Source organism: Lissotriton helveticus, chromosome 8, assembly GCF_964261635.1.
Source record: "Lissotriton helveticus chromosome 8, aLisHel1.1, whole genome shotgun sequence".
Taxonomy (NCBI): domain Eukaryota; kingdom Metazoa; phylum Chordata; class Amphibia; order Caudata; family Salamandridae; genus Lissotriton; species Lissotriton helveticus.
In genome coordinates, this window is record NC_136069.1 from 64,615,346 (window position 1) to 64,631,634 (window position 16,289).

General features: G+C 45.7%; 1 protein-coding gene across 1 annotated transcript in view; it reads left to right on the plus strand.

Moving 5' to 3' along the window:
- The window catches only part of CASR (calcium sensing receptor), a 282,126-nt gene that overhangs the window by 225,342 nt on the left and 40,495 nt on the right, over positions 1-16,289 (plus strand). The window contains exon 5 of the mRNA XM_078656628.1: positions 14,789-15,019. Within this exon, the coding sequence (XP_078512754.1) occupies positions 14,789-15,019 (231 nt within the window). The remainder of the gene's footprint in view (positions 1-14,788; positions 15,020-16,289) is intronic.

Below are 16,289 nucleotides of genomic sequence, written 5' to 3' on the forward strand. Positions count from 1 at the left end.
GCTTTGGGGCGCTGGATAGTGAATTATTTAATTTACTATTCCAACTCCAGTCCCCGTGGATAGTAGGGAAGGTGTTGGATAGTAAATTAAATATATTCCCTATCCTAGAGCGCCCCTCAGCGCAATGCGTTGTAATGGTTTGCGTTGTAAAAGCTGCGATGTAAAAGCATTGCGTGGTAAAAGTTGCGTTGTAAGTGATGTTTCCCCTCTAGTACCACTTCCCAACCTAATTTTTCAGAACACATTTCCAAGTTAAGGAGATTAAAGTAAGATATAAGTACCTTATTTTACCTGAGAGGAACCTTTAACAACTTTCCATCCACTTTTTCCAGAGCAATTTAACCAGGTGTTACATTGGCATGGGAAAATTATAGCTATGCCAAAATTTCGCACAATTTATAATACCGATTTTTTTTTAAGTATTTGCTCTTGGTTCGAGGTGAGTGCCATAATATTAATAATTTTTCACCCTTGAACATATGGAACACTTAGTGGCATGCCAGGGTTCATTCTTGTGTTCTTCATGTTACACAAGTCTCTGCAGCGTTGGGCATATTTACAAGCTCCTTGTGCCGCTAGGACGTCACTTTTTGTGATGCACTGCCGGCAGATTTGGCTGCCCCATATTTACAAGGACACATAAAGCCACCGTCATGGAATTTCGTGTCCTTGTATATACGGCACCTTTTATGCAGCACTTTGTGTGAATTGGGCGTGCCATTGGTGTTACTGTGGGTTTTCCCACGCAACACCCATGGCTTCTGTCACATTCTCAGATTTGCAATCTTTCGTTAACCTGGGAATGCATCACAATGCTATGCCTCCCCATGGGAGGTGCAGGGAGGCGCAACGAGGAGAATTGTCTTAATTTCTCCTTGTGTTTTTACCTCTTTCAATGCATGCTGCATTCTGCAGTGCACATAGAAAGAGGAAAACACCTCTCGTGATTGTTTTTGTGCAGGAAGGTGTCCCTTCCTGTACAAAAACAAGTTCCCCTAAAATGCAGACACCCTTGCATGATGATGCAAGGGTGCCTGTGTTGGTGCATGGTAGCCAATTTTGCGTCCAGTGCCCGGGGGAGCTCAGGGATTCAAAATATCATTGTTGTGTACGTCGTGCGTCGTCTACTGCTAAACAAAATGTTCAGCAGAAGACGCTGCATTTGCAGTCATTCCAAAGCCATGAAATGACCTGATTTCTAGGATAAGGACTCACAACTGAACTTCCTGTGAAAACTCTGAAGAGAGAGAGAGTAAACATGGGGGAACGGGAGTGGGGCATTTTAATAGGCTGTTTAGTTTACCACCTCCACCCTCACTACCAGTGCCCCTGTCACTGCTAGGGCCTCTCAAATTGCTGTTAACTCAAATGGTAACACACTTACCCACCCTACGGATTTAGGAGGCGGGCTATTGAAAACACACAGCCTGTGCATTTCACACCGTCATCTGCTGCTGCTTTTGGGGAACCTGGAGATGCGTCACATTGTAAATACCCCGCACCATGATGCATCTTTTGCGCCGCTGCTGCGTCACAAAAGTGACACAACGGCGGCGTGAAAGAGGCGCAAGGGGCTTGTAAATCTGCCTCGAGACCTCCAACAAGTCTTTGGAAGTCACTTACTGCTCTGAAAAGTGATTTCCTGTGATGGCGTCTTCAGGCCAGAGGGTATGATGTCATTCCTCATGGCAGCGGCGTAGGGTTGAGGAAAGGGTTTCTGGGACAAGTTGGCAGGTCAGTTGCCTCCTGTACCCGTCTGGTCGACAAGTCAACTTTAGATCTCTCCAATGCACAATGGCCGTCCATGAGCAGCCAATCCATACTCTCGCCTAGGCTTCTGGGATTTGTAGTCCTTATTTTATAATGGGATAAACAGGAATAGAAGTCCCACAACGCAAAAAAGGAGCGCATAAACTCCCCAAGCATGCATGGCGCTGCTGTATTTTTGCCATTAATTAACACTTTGTATGGAACTCGATGGAAACAGGTGTTATGGGGTTATTATTTACGGCCTGCTGTGATTTCTGTCGCTTCTACAGAATAGGAGACACCTTTCAGGAAAAAATACAGGGGGAATCGTAGCCAACAATTTAGCAGCGCTCTAAAAAGTGCATGAAACACTTCTATCACTTTTCCTGCGCCTTTTTATATTGCCCTCAATAGGCACCACTTGCAATCTCGTGGTTTAGGGTCATCGCCTTTTATATTTCGGTCTTTATCGCCACCTGGCGTCAAAAGCAGCTACTACAACTATCTGTAATTTCAAACTTATGAAGGGACTGTAATTGTCATAGAAAGCGCATTTATATAGCGTTTACTATCCCTGACGAGGAGTCAAAGCATTTTTTCGGCGGGTAGCACACTACTCCGGAACCCAAAAAAGAAATAGTGGTGAATTAGGATAGTGAGATATCAAATGAATTTGAGTGGTGGATATGTTAGTCTGTTATTTGAATTGAAAAGGATACTGGAGGGATAGAAGATGGTTTGCATTTATACAGCACATGCTACCCCATATGAGATGTTGGAGCGATTTCAAGTGAGTAACGCGCTACTCCTGAACCCAACAAGAATTAGTGGTAAATTAGTATAGTGAGATATCAAATTAATTTGATGGATATATTAGTCAGTTATTTGAATTGAAAAGGATATAGTGGGGGGATAGAAGAGAAAAGGGTTTGCATTTATATAGTGCTTGCTACCTCGGATGAGGTGTTGAAGCGCTTTGAGACGAGTAGCACAGTACTACAGAATACAAAAGGGATTAGTTGTGAGTTAGTCTAGGGGAAAAAAAAATCTTTGAGTGGTGGACATGTTAGTCTGTTATTTGGATTGAAAAGGATAGTGGAGGGATGGAAGAGGGACCGGTTTGCGTTTATATAGCGCTTGCTACCCCTGATGAAGTGTTGTATGACTTTTCGGCAAGTAGTATACTACTCCGGAACCCAAAACCCAATAAGGATTTGTGGTGAATTAGTATAGGGAAATATGAAGTTAATTTGATTTGAGCTGTGGACATGGTAGTCTGTTATTTGGATTGAAAAAAGATAATAGAGGGATAGAAGAGGGAAGCGTTTGCATTTATTTATTTATTTATTTATTTATTTTTAGAGTTTTATATAGCGTGAACTTGAACCGATTAGGTTATCAGAGCGCTTTACATAGCACCAGTTCCGTTATATGTTATCAAAGCACTTTACATAGAATCAGTTACGTTACATAAGGAACACATTTCTTTTTGTTCTAGTGAATAGGGTTATCTCTTCACACGGGGGAAGGGATACACCTGGCTATACTTAGGATTACATGCGTTATAAAACAGGTACAACAGAAAAAAAATTGCAAATGTACAAGAGAGAGTCACACACGGAGAAGGTGCAAAAGGATAAACTCTAGGCATATACTAGTGATATCTCTATCTACTTAGGGAGGGGATACACATGGATATACTCTAAGAGTCACATAGGAATGTTAGAGAGCAAAGCGGACTCCTGCATAAACTAGTGATTAGAGTTATCTCTATATATATAGGGAAGGGGTAAAACTGGATATACTCTAAAAATCACATAGGAATGGAAAAGAACAAAGCGGACTACTGCATGTTCAAGTGATTAGAGTTATCTCTATATACATAGGGAAGGGATACACATGGATATACTCTAACAGTCTCATAGGCGACTAGTCGTTAGAGTTATCTCTATATAGATAGTGAAGGGATACACATGGATATACTCTAAAAGTCACATTGAGACTAGACATTAGAGTTATCTCTATATACATAGGAAGGGATATGGCCGGAAATACTCTAATGGTCACATAGGAGTGGTAGAAAATACAAAGGTCTACTGCATACACTAGTGATTAGAGTTATCTCTATATACATAGGGAGGGGATATGACTGAATAATCTCTAAATCACATAGGAATGGTATATGGTGCCAGGTCTAAAGCAAATACCATTAATTAGAGTTATTCATTCATTCATTTAACTTTATTTCGGTTTGTTAATGAACCATAAAAGTACATTGAAAATACAAAAAACATTATCAGTTCAACCAATGCACAGTTACATCACAATTCAGGTATTTACAATAAATCAGTTATCGTGCGGTTTATAATATGACGATAAAAGCACTAAGACAATAAAATCCAAGAAAATAGCAAGTTTAAAACACATTAAAAAAACTAATTGTTGCTGAAACAGAGCAGTCTACTTACAATAGTAGGATACTACAAACGAATCAGTCTTCGTCTAATTAACCACATTGAAAACAAAAATTTGGAAATAGCAGTGACTATCAGTGCATTGGTATCAGTTTTTAAAATTCTAAAATAATCTATATAATTCCTGACTCCTAGGTTCACACATAACTGTATGATCCATTTTTTCCTGATAACAGAATAGACAGGACAAAACAAGATCACATGGATTAGGGTTTCATTTGGATCATTGCAACCTGGGCAAGGACGAGCTAAACCCAATTTCCATTTGTCAGTGTAAGAATGGAGGGGTAGTGTACCATATCTGAACTGTAAAAACAGTTTTTTTGCTAAGACAGGTTCTATAATGTCTAATTCTTTCTCAAAACTATAGACATTCTTAAAATCCAAAAAGCTGTTGGTGAGACTAGAAGGTCTGGCTGTTCGAAGAACCTCTTCTAAATTAAAATGTTTTATAGACTCAGCCAGAGTTCTCTTCGAGATGGATTTACATGTGTCCTCCGGGTTGGACCAGAGATTCTCCATGCCGATCCTAGACGCCTGCCCCCTTATAAAAGATAACCACTTTATCCTCCCTACACCCGGGCGTGCCATCACGATCTTTAGTTCTTCTCTATAGCACTCAAGCTCCGGGACACTCCACAATCTACGCCAGTAGAGAAGTGGGCGTGAGGCAATTACTTCTGCAATAGGCCTCAAGTTTATATCCAACCTTAGTGGAACTAAGGGAGTATTGGTGGGTAAGGAGAGCAGCTGTCTAATAAATTTGTTCTCGGTTGTACTGATCTCATTAGCTGAACAGTGGCCCCAGAGTTCCGCCCCATAAAGGGTGGATGATCTGGTTTGAACCTTATATATTTCTAGGGGTACACTGACTAGCTTATGGACGCAGGATTTCTGGACTTTAAGAATACCCCCCATAGACTGGGAAAGGGTTAAATTAGCCTTTGTCATTTGGGTTTCCCAACTCATTTTATCGTTTAAGGTCAGGCCTAGATAGGTGAAGTTATTTACCCTTTCCAGGGCTCGTCCGTCCATGGTCGGGCGAGGGCAATTAGTTGCAGTACCATTAAACACCATGTACTTTGTTTTGTCTATGTTAATTACCAAATTCCTGTCCCTACAGAACTTGGTAAACTGGTCTAACACCCGCTGCATCCCCATAGGTGTTTTTGAGAGCAGCAGGGTGTCGTCTGCAAACATGAGTGCAGGAAATTTACCACCGCTAAATTAGGAGCATCACTGTTCGGTATGCCAGATAGGTCATCAACAAGGCCGTCTAAAAAAAGGGAAAATAGCGTAGGGGCCAGTACGCATCCCTGCCTAACTCCCTTCTCAATGGGAAAATCTCTGGTTAGCTGGCCATTTTTGCCATAGCGAACCTTTGCATAGGTTCCTTCATGGAGTCTTTTAAATTGGAGACATAAATAGGGTGGAATCCCCAATGATGTTAGTATGCTCCAAAGTTGGTTTCTATCCACCATGTCAAATGCGGATTTGAGGTCCACAAATGTCAGGTAAAGACTCCCCCCTTCCATCACCACATGCTTCCAGTAAAGAACCTGGAGCCGTAGTAATTGGTCGATGGTCGATGTTTTAGCACGGAACCCTGCTTGCAGGTGGGAGAGGATGTTATTCTCGCTAATCCAATCTTGCAAGCGTTGCAAGAGCAGTTTGGCATAGATCTTTTGAGTAACGTCAATAAGACTGATTGGTCTATAATTTGACGGGGCCAACGGAGATCCCTTTTTATAAATCGGAATGATTTCGGCCCCCAGCCAAGTACTTGGCAGTTCTTGGCCCTCAAGAATAGCGTTAAATATGACGGTCAAGTAGGGGACCCAAATCTTTGGTTCATCTCTGAAAAGATCACCAGGGATCTTATCCAGCCCAGGGGCCTTGTTACATTTTAACCCTTGGACTGCAAGTGTAACTTCCGAGATAGTAAAGGGGGAGGGCAAGCATTCTAGGCCCGATCTCAAAGGCTTTATCGATAATACATTATTAGAGGATGTAGTGCTAGAGTAGAGATCACCAAAGTAGGCGCACCAAACTTCCTCAGCAATGTTAGGATCGATCTTTACCTTTCCTTCTGGCTTCCCAGTGTGAACCAGATTCCAAAAGGTTCGAGCATCTTTTGCTATTAGTGCCTTTTTAATGGCCTTCCATTTCTCTGTTTCCCATTCTGATTTTGCGTGAGAAAGGAGACTCTTGTAAGCGTTCCTAGCAGCCATAATGGTAGCTCTGTGGCCTAATTTGATGGCGGAAATGAGAGTGGTCTTTGCCTTCCTACAAGACTGGTTGTACCAGGGATTTGTGCCACCTACTTGTCGTTTAATCTGTTTTGCCGGTTTAGAAAAACTAGCCGCTAAGGTCAACATTAATTCTTTATGTAAAATTAGAAATTTGACATCTTTATCAGGGTTGTAAGCGTCTTCATACAGTATATTGAGGCGCTCTAGCTGGGGAATAACACTTTTATACAATAATGCCAGGTTATCTGGCGATGACTTAATAGTAGACCATCGAATTTTTTTACCACCCTGGGTAATCCTAATGGCACTAGAGACCACATCAACTTCTTGGTGCTCTCCGTCGTGGTTGGGCACATCTAGTTCTGCTACCAAGGGGTTGTGGTCACTTTCCACACGATCAAGTATGTGGAAACATCGAATCAGATGCCATAGGGACATACTAACCAGAAGATAATCTATTGTTGACGAATGACCCATCCCATTATAAGTACTCCTTCCTGGGCTATCCCCCGGGAAGCGGCCATTGCAAGCTCTAAGGGAGAATGTATATGTCAATGAAACGAGCTGCATGGCCATAGGAGTCCAGATTTTAACTTGATAGACGTTTGGGGGTGGAATCTGACAGGCATCATCCTCATCTGTTGTTAAGTGAGAAACTCCCCCGAGTGGTTCATAGTGGCAATTGAGGTCCCCCCCCATTATGACCTTGGTATCAGTTGAGAGACTATTTAGTAGTACAGTCAAGGACTCTAAAGTGTGAGAAACCATACTCCCCAAAACCGGACGTACATAGATGTTAATAATCGCTATTTTGGGTGTGTTTCTGCGGGTTAGGAGAATGCAAGAAATATCGCAAGAATTGGTGTTGATTCTTTTAACCGAAAACCCAAGATGGACACCAACCCATATGGTCAGTCCGCCAGATGGTCTGCCTCTAGGGCCTTTAATAGCAGGCTCGGCAAAAGTTGCAAAACCCACTCTGTGCTGGGTTGTCCTAGCCCAAGTCTCTTGAAATATACAGATACCATGATTGTCCACATAGTCACACCATTCAATGTTATCTAGCTTTGCAACCAAACCCGCCACGTTCCATGATAACAACATTAGATTCTTATTATTGGAACAATGTTTTTCAACTGGGAGGTTTGGGAGTGTGACATTTTCCACAATAAAATCACCCACTTCGGGACAAGTCTGTTCCTTAGAGATCTCATGGTTAATCACAGTGCAGTTAACATCGTCTATACTAGAGGGACAGCTAACACATTGGGGAAATGTAATTAAATGCCTTGTCCCACTCTGAATGCCATCCTCTACTAGTCCCCCGCCACCAACACTAGAATCCTTAGCAAGGGGGGCAACCATAGCCTGAAGTCAGTCACAGCCATCAAGGCCAGAAATGGCTCCGTATCTATTCGAGGTTTCCAGTGGAGTAAAAGGGATCAGGTGATCCATGTTTCTATTCCCCTGGAAAAACTCTGGGCCCACAAGGGGCTGGTTGCGGCCACTAGCTGGGACTATATTCCACACTGGATTATTCCTAGGAGGGGGAGGCCTTTGAAGGTGACACATATAGGTATTGGTTGGAGGCAGGTGAGTATTCCTAGAATCATTGTGATCTAGTACCCCCCCAGAGAAGAGGGCTGGAGTCACATACGACCTTGGGTAGAAGTAAGTTAGGTCGTGTGGGACTATAACAGTGTTCGAATTCCTAGGGGGCCCTGTTAGTATAGCCCTGACAGCCTCTGGATTCCTAAAGTTAATAACAACTATGTCACCCTCAATATTTTTTTCCCTAGTACCCAGCCAGGGCAGACGTCTGACATGGACTATCTCCCCGTCAATGTAGTACGGGAGTGGTCTGTTTTGACCTAACCAGTGTAGAATTTTGTTCTTAAGTTGAGGATGGCCCTCTTTTCTACCTACTTCCAATGGGGGAACACCAGTGAGTGCAACTACAAACGGTAGCGACTCAGGAGGTAATTCTACATTGGGAATACCATTATTAGGCCTAACAGCCCTCCCCCTACTCAAGTACTTAGTCTTACTACTAGAATTAGCGTCGCCCGTCTGGGCTTCTCTTGGAGCCTGGGCCGTGGTTTTTGTTGTTATTTGGGCGGGAGCCTGGGCCGTATGCGGGACCAAGTTTTTCTGCTGATTGTTATTTAAAGACTTACTATTTACAACAGTTGTCTTAGCAGTAATCCTTGGAGGATCTACGGTGCCCTGTCTAGTACTCACAGGGGGTTTAGCGACTCTATTGTTACTACTATTAGAATCATTTAAGGCCGGCATGGCAGGAGCAGAAGCTATTGTAATCTGTGATGAAGTAGTCAACACGGGAACAGACATTGGGGGGGTCATAGAGGCACTTAATTTGCCATTATGCAAAGCCTCCAAGTTGCCTAGTTGGTGCTCCACCCTTTTTAGAATGTCCAAAATCGGGAGCATAAAAGACTTGAGCAACTGCTCGAGTGTGTTCCCCACAGTGTCAGTAGGGGCGATGCTCACTACACTTGGGGGGGAAACTACCTCATCTTGCCTCCCTCTTGTGTTTCCAGGTTGTATATTGTTATGAGCTAGGGTTGGTGCCACTGTGGGCACTGAGTCAGTCGGTACCGATGTTTTAGGTACAATTACCCCTTGGATCTTCAATTTGGATGTCTTGCCAAACTCAGTGTGACTGAGCTTGCCTCTTAACGGAGCTCCTAATCCCCTCCTTTTTTTAGTGGGCGGTGGGCCAAGGGTTTTAGGAGTAATAGATGGTCTACCTGGCCTTTTTGATTGCTCCTTTGGTACAGAGCAAATTACATTCGCCACAGTTAATGGGGGACTAGGAACACGTGGAAGTAAAACATTGGGTGAGGGTGCAGTTAACAAGATACCCGTAGGTGGAGAGGTACATCTAAGGAGTAATGGGAAATCATCCAGTGACAGTGGGTCTTCAAGGGGTGTATCAATAATAGTGTCCGTAATAATGGGCGGGGATGCCAAGTCAATTAATGGTCTATTTTTCATGGACTCGATAGAACGTCGTCGTTCAATCCTGCGTTCTGATAATGAATCGTCCTTATCTAGATCCACAGCGCCTTAATAAAATAATTGTCCAGTGTCCTTTTGGTAGAACCCACTATGCTAGAGTTCTCAGAACTAGCCGCCATATTTGAAAGCCTACCTTACAATCCAAGATCAAAGATGATAGTGGGGTAGCCCGTCCCGTCCTCGGATGTCCCCGGAAGGCCACAGACGGTCCCGCCCTTGTCCCGGGCTTCTCCCGGCGCCCTCCCGCGCGCTCCCGCGCCGCGGGAGTGGTGGTCCCTTAATATAGCTATCCAACTGGCTACCAGGAAGGCGTGGCCGGCAGGGAGAGCAGCCCAGCTGGAGTAAGGGCTCGCGGGGACTCCTGGTCCTCGGAGTCCACCGCTGTGCTCGCAGCCCTTGCCGGTTGGTCACAATCAATGCCCCTTAACAAACAAGGAAAGTGCTGCACGCCGCGAAGCGGGACCCGCGCAGCGGGTCCGGCGAGGCGTGGCGGCTGCAGCGAGGTCACTGGCTTCCTCACGGAGGTGACAGCTACTTCAGTCAGGGTCGGCAACAAATCCCCTTAGTCAGGGTCGGCAACAAATCCTCCGAGGTCCGGGTTATGCAGCGCTTTTCAACAGTTCCAAGGTGAGGGCGGGGCCGGCAGGGAGAGCAGCCCAGCTGGAGTAAGGGCTCGCGGGGACTCCTGGTCCTCGGAGTCCACCGCTGTGCTCGCAGCCCTTGCCGGTTGGTCACAATCAATGCCCCTTAACAAACAAGGAAAGTGCTGCACGCCGCGAAGCGGGACCCGCGCAGCGGGTCCGGCGAGGCGTGGCGGCTGCAGCGAGGTCACTGGCTTCCTCACGGAGGTGAGAGCTACTTCAGTCGGGGTCGGCAACAAATCCCCTTAGTCAGGGTCGGCAACAAATCCCTAATTCAAATTAGAGTTATTACAATAAGTCACAGAGCAGAGTTCCATAAGTGTGGATGCTGTCACAGCACAAAGGGAGGGTGGGAGGGATGCAAGTGTATGGAGAGAAGGGGAAGCACAAAAGGGAGGAAACATTTGAGGATCATCCACGGGGAAAAGGGTTAAGGCCGAGGGCATGGTAGGAGGGCTAGAGTCCAGAGAAACTGTCCGAAAACAGCAGCCAAGTGTCGGTCAGGACAGAACAAAAGTCAATAAGTCCAGGAGAGAAGGTGGGAGCCCAGGTGAGAGATGACGCTGGAGGCCAGCCGCAGGCACGTCGCCATCTAGGAGAGCTTGTAGTCATCCGGCACGGTGGGCGTCAGAGAGCGCAAGGTGGTGAACGTGTTGTTGCGATCACGCGTTGGCCGTGAGGCGCTGCCACGGCAGCCGGTGGGTTGTGTGTGGATACAACCACCCTGGAAGATGTGTGGCCTCCGGGAGCCATGAGCAGCACATTCAGAGCACTGGAGCCATTGGTGCCATGCTGCAGGGGGGGTGAGGGGGGAGTGATCCAGGAGATCCGACTCATGTTGCAGGACCACAGGGCAAAACGGAAGTGGCAGAGGCCCCCAAAGCGGCAGCCGGACGGGTGGCAGGCCAGACAGCCTGAGAGAGGGCCGCAGTATAGACAAGAGGCCGGGGAGAAGTTGGGGCGAGCCAGAGGTAGAGAGTCCCGCACCGGATTGCACTGAAATAGCATCACAATACTCGACCCAGGCCCGCCCAGTTTAAATTACAAATGCACTCAATCTCTCCGTCACAGGTGTAGGTGGATCAAGGTATCCGACTGGGAAAAGGTAGTGTAGCTAATCAGTCAGCAGGCAAACAATCCCAGCATGGGCAGCAGGAGACACTCACCGCCATCGGGATCGACACAATCTTCTCAGGGCGCCCACACACATAATGACCAGCTGGAGGGGGGGCCGTTGCTCTGATAAGCAGGGGAAAGCAGCAAATCTAGTCCAATCATTGCTGCGGCGGTGGGTGAAAATCGCCTTCACAATCCAGTAGGGCCGGGTCGTCAGCCTTCCAGACCGGCACTTCCGCCACGCACCCTGCCGCTGTTGTTGCGTTAGTGGCCGGGCAGTCGAGTACCCCAGACACCGGCTGCAGGCAGGGGCGGGCCGCAAACTTCAAGGCGACGCATCTCCGGCTAGGAAGCTGCCAGGGAGCTCGGGCGTGCACAGATCAGCACCGCTACATCTCCGCAGCACGGGAGCACAAGAGAGGCGCTAGCTAGGGCGCTAGAAGTGGCGCCGGGGGACCGCGGCCGGCGGAGCCGGGAGCCCGAGCGGCCATCTTGGACCGTGACTCCTCCTCCTCGGATTGTCCCCGAAATATTTATATATAGCTTGCTACCCCTGATGAGGTGTTGAAACACTTTTCGGCAGGTAGGATGCTACTCCGGAACTCAAACAAGATTACTGGGGATTTAGTATAGGGTAATATGAAATTAATTTGAGTGGTGGACATTTTAGTCTGTTGTTTGTATTGAAAAAGGATAGTGGAGGAATAGAAGAGGGAAAGGTTAAGAACGTTTTATTGTTTTTTAATGGAGTTCCTAGCAGTAGCAGTAGGTTTGGGATGAGTAAAAGGGAGGTGGAAGGGAGAGTGCTGGAGGGTGGGAAGAGTCATAAGTCAATGAGAACGGTAGCGTTTGTTTACTGCATTAGGGGTGGGTCGATTACTCCTTATAATACCCACCCCCATTTTAGAAAAAAATTAAAAGCTATATCATTTGAATACATATGATCTCTATTTCTGTGGGTGCTAAGTTCATAGTGCAAACTGGGTCTTTTTTGCACAATGTTATTGTGATTCGCTTTTATTTGGTCGAGTGCCAAATAGGTATTTTTATTGCACCCTTTTATTTCATTTCTAAACAAAGTTTAAGCTCAGATAAAGAGACCTTGTAAAATATTAAACATCCTTGTTCCCATCTCTGTGTTATTCCTCTTTTTAACACATACACGGGAGGCAGAACAAATTACATTCACATTATCCTAGGAGAACATTTCCGAACTATTAGGGGGCATTTTATCGAGGACCGGCGTTAAAATTATCCCCGTTTTATTGGCAGGAAACTGCCGATAAAACGACGATAATGGGCTTGATAATACGCCCTTGTTAATTCCCATAGAAGCCCATGTTCTGATGTTAACATGGGCTTCTATGGGAATTAACAAGGGCGTATTATCAAGCCCAATATCGCCGTTTTATCTGCAGTTTCCTGCCGATAAAACGCCGATAATTTTAACACCGGTCCTTGATAATATGCCCCCTAATCTTTATTACAAGCAGCAATCATGGTGCCTTGAAGTGCTTCATGTGGGACGGAAAAAGGCGGGGAGCTGTAATTGTGGCGAGGCCTTAGAAGTGAGAACCCCATGGGGCCTATGTTACTCAGGGCGTGGCCTAATGTAATTGATTTTAAATCCTCTGCTTGATAAATGTATTCTTACTCACCCTCACCTGAGCTGCAGGCCCGCATCCTGCACAGCACTTTTCCTGGAGAGAAGAACTGGTAAATGTCTCTGAATCTGTAAGGCAAACGCTTCATGTGCAGGCGGAGTGCTGTTCTTGCACCTCTGAAGCACAGCTTCTCACCCCTAACTTTCCTTGTTATCACACAAGCACGGAATGCCAGTCTCCAGCCCATGGCGGACACAGGTTCGTCCCACAGGTGCAAAAATTCGGGAGACAACCATTACAACGCGGGCTTTACACCGTGCTACCATTATGACGCAGCCATCACAACGCAAGTCGTTACAGCGACTTGCGCTGGATGGCGCTATATACTAAGGAATAGTATAATTTACTATTCCAACGCCTTTCCTACTGTACGTAGGCTGGAATTGCAATAGTAAATTATACTATTCCTAAATCCAGCACCTACAGCGCAAGTCGTTGTTCCTCCAGTGTAAAAAGGAGTTGAAATGAATTTAGTAACTTCGGTGAGATTTATGCCCTCATAATAAATTGGGACTTAAGTCTGGTGGGGATGGTGACTCCTGTTACTGGTTCTATTGGAATTACAAGGAAGGCATGCAGTAAATCTGGGGCCTCACCTGCTGAGAGCTGGAAGGTATCAGAGTGAACCTATGCCAGAATGAGAGGTCACTAGGGTAGTCGGGCACAGTATTCACGATTACCCAGGTAATTCATCATTTCTTCGTGGACTCGGAGTCGGAATGGGACACAAAATAGGCACAAGTACAAAAATAAAAGTGTCCCCCATTAGCAAAGCAGATAGGTTAAAAAAAAGTGATTTTATCACTAAAATCAACAGTGAAAACCACCCAAAACTGGTAAAAAACTGGCCCACACATTGATCTGCCAGACCAGCCCATGGGAGACTGCCTGATTGCCTTATAGGCAGGGCCCCTGGAATTATGCGGCAGGTGAGGACAAATTATGTGGCAGGTTTGAGTCAATTATGCAGCAAGAAAAGGCACATTTTATGGCACAATGCAGCATATTTTGTAATAGTATTACGTCATTGTTTCATTATTTTTAAACTTGGTAACACTGTCTGGGCATTGGTTGCACCTCATTTGTAGCATTTTAATACCCACATTTATCAATAAGCAATATAAAAAAAGGGGGACCAGTCCAGCTTTGCACAGGGCCTTTCAGTGTGCAGCACCATGTGTCACTGCGTTTTTAGTAACTTTTGAAATGTGTGAGCTAGAAACAAAAAATGTTTTTTTTAAATCTGCAAATGATGAGGCAGATGATGGATTATATGGCAAATGCAGCACATCTATATATATGCAAAAATCACCACGCCATCGTTTAATTCCAGTGGCTCTGCTTACAGGCCAGTCGGACCCAGTTGCAGCTGGTGCGGGTAGGAGTGGTGAGGCGGTGGGCAGGGTTAGGGCAGTGAAGGGGGTGAAGTTGACGGATGACGACGAGGGAAAATAAAATTTAAAAAGAAAATCACTTACCTTGCGCTCGCGACATCACCGAGTCAGGTAAGTGTTTTCTCTTTTTTTTTTCCTCGTCGTCCTCCACCCCTGCCCCACCCCACCCTCTTACCATCATTGGCCGCGACTGGTCAGACCCTGTGTGGCCACGGGTAATCCTAAAATTTGAGAGAAGGTTCTGTGCCTCTTGAAATTCCCGTGTGTCTCAAATAGTAGAAATTTGTGCTGCAGAATTTGTATAAAAGCGTACATTTTTCCAATGCATGCAAAGCTTCTAAAAATGTTACATTGAAATAAGTGTAATTGAAAATTAGACAAAGATTAAAATGAAATCTTGAAAGTGAATCCCTGATTGTCCTGTCTTCATTTTTCCCTTACATCTACTTCTCATAGGTCTTGAAGCATCTCCGGCACCTGAACTTCACCAACAACATGGGGGAACGAGTGGACTTTGACGAGTTTGGAGACTTGATTGGAAACTACTCAATAATCAACTGGCACCAGTCCCCCGAAGATGGCTCCATTGTCTTTGAGGAAATTGGTCATTACAACGTTTACGCCAAGAAAGGAAAAAGGCTGTTTATCCGTGAGGACAAGATCCTCTGGAGCGGCTTCTCCACTGAGGTGGGTAGGCGGGCTGCCCTTGTTCGATCCAGCGGGCCAGACAACCGCTTATGTATGGTCAGGCATGCCAAGTAGGCACCTTAGATGTGGCCTAAATTTTCTATATAACCATTCAAACCTCTAATGAATTTATGCACAAATGCCAAGCCATAGTGATCATATTCTGTGCCGTCATGCGGCACGACTGTGGTACCCACGACTGCCGCTTGGCAGATAGTATAAAACATTGAGACACTGGAAATTGTTTTTACGTTGTAGGTTTATACTTTACCACACTGGAGAAAGGTGCTGATATTCATTAACAAACTTTAATTCTGCCACTATAACACCTTGCAAGCCTACGCCATGTTCTGAAATATGCAATCGCGGATAAATGCACATCGCAATATCAGTAGGACAATGGATCAATCGATCATGGAGCTACCCAGGCCTAAGGACCCCTTTTTGCTCCAATACCTCAGGTGTAGGTGCATTTATTTATGTTAGAAATATCCCTAGGGGGAGATGTCATTTGCAACTAACGTATCCCCTTAATATAATTGACTAATTGTACAAGGCTGAACTCCATGGGCATACTTTCCTACCCAAGTACTTGTCTATTCTAACACACCACACTTGTGGATGGGATAGACCTTAGATCTTGGGATGCCATCTTTGTTCGCTTTACCCTGATCTTTGGACCCACATTTCCACTGAGTCATACCTGCTCGCATTGTCACAGATTGCATTGTCTCACTGAGGTCCTCCTTATTATCTTCACGCGCGTGTCTCTCCCCTGGTCAAGGGCTCACATTCTACCACACCACTTTTGAGTGGTACTGTGGTCTGCACTGACCTCAGCACACCATATAAAGAGGAGGACAGTTTATATCCAGCTGGGCTGACATCAAGAGTTCAGTGACGGGCACTCTCCTATAGAGTGCCGGTGCAATACTGGAGCGAGTTTGCAGCACTGACAGAAAACAGCTGAAGGCCATGGAAGGCGGGGCCTACTGTGACGCCGAGCACCATGGGCCTGCACCGAACATGGAAGGCGGTGTGCCGAGAGGTCAGGTGAAGGAAAGCTTGCTATTGCTGCAGGCTGTGCTAGTAGGACCACATTAGGGGTGGGCAGAATCTGCGGAATCGCGTTATGCAAATCTCTGCGAAACAGTAAAAAATCTCTGCGAACACGCAGAAATTCCGCGAACACGCGGAATTGCTTGTTAGCGATGCTTTTTTACTCTTCGCAATCGCTGGATGCGTGCTCGGGGTGAAATATCTCGCAAAC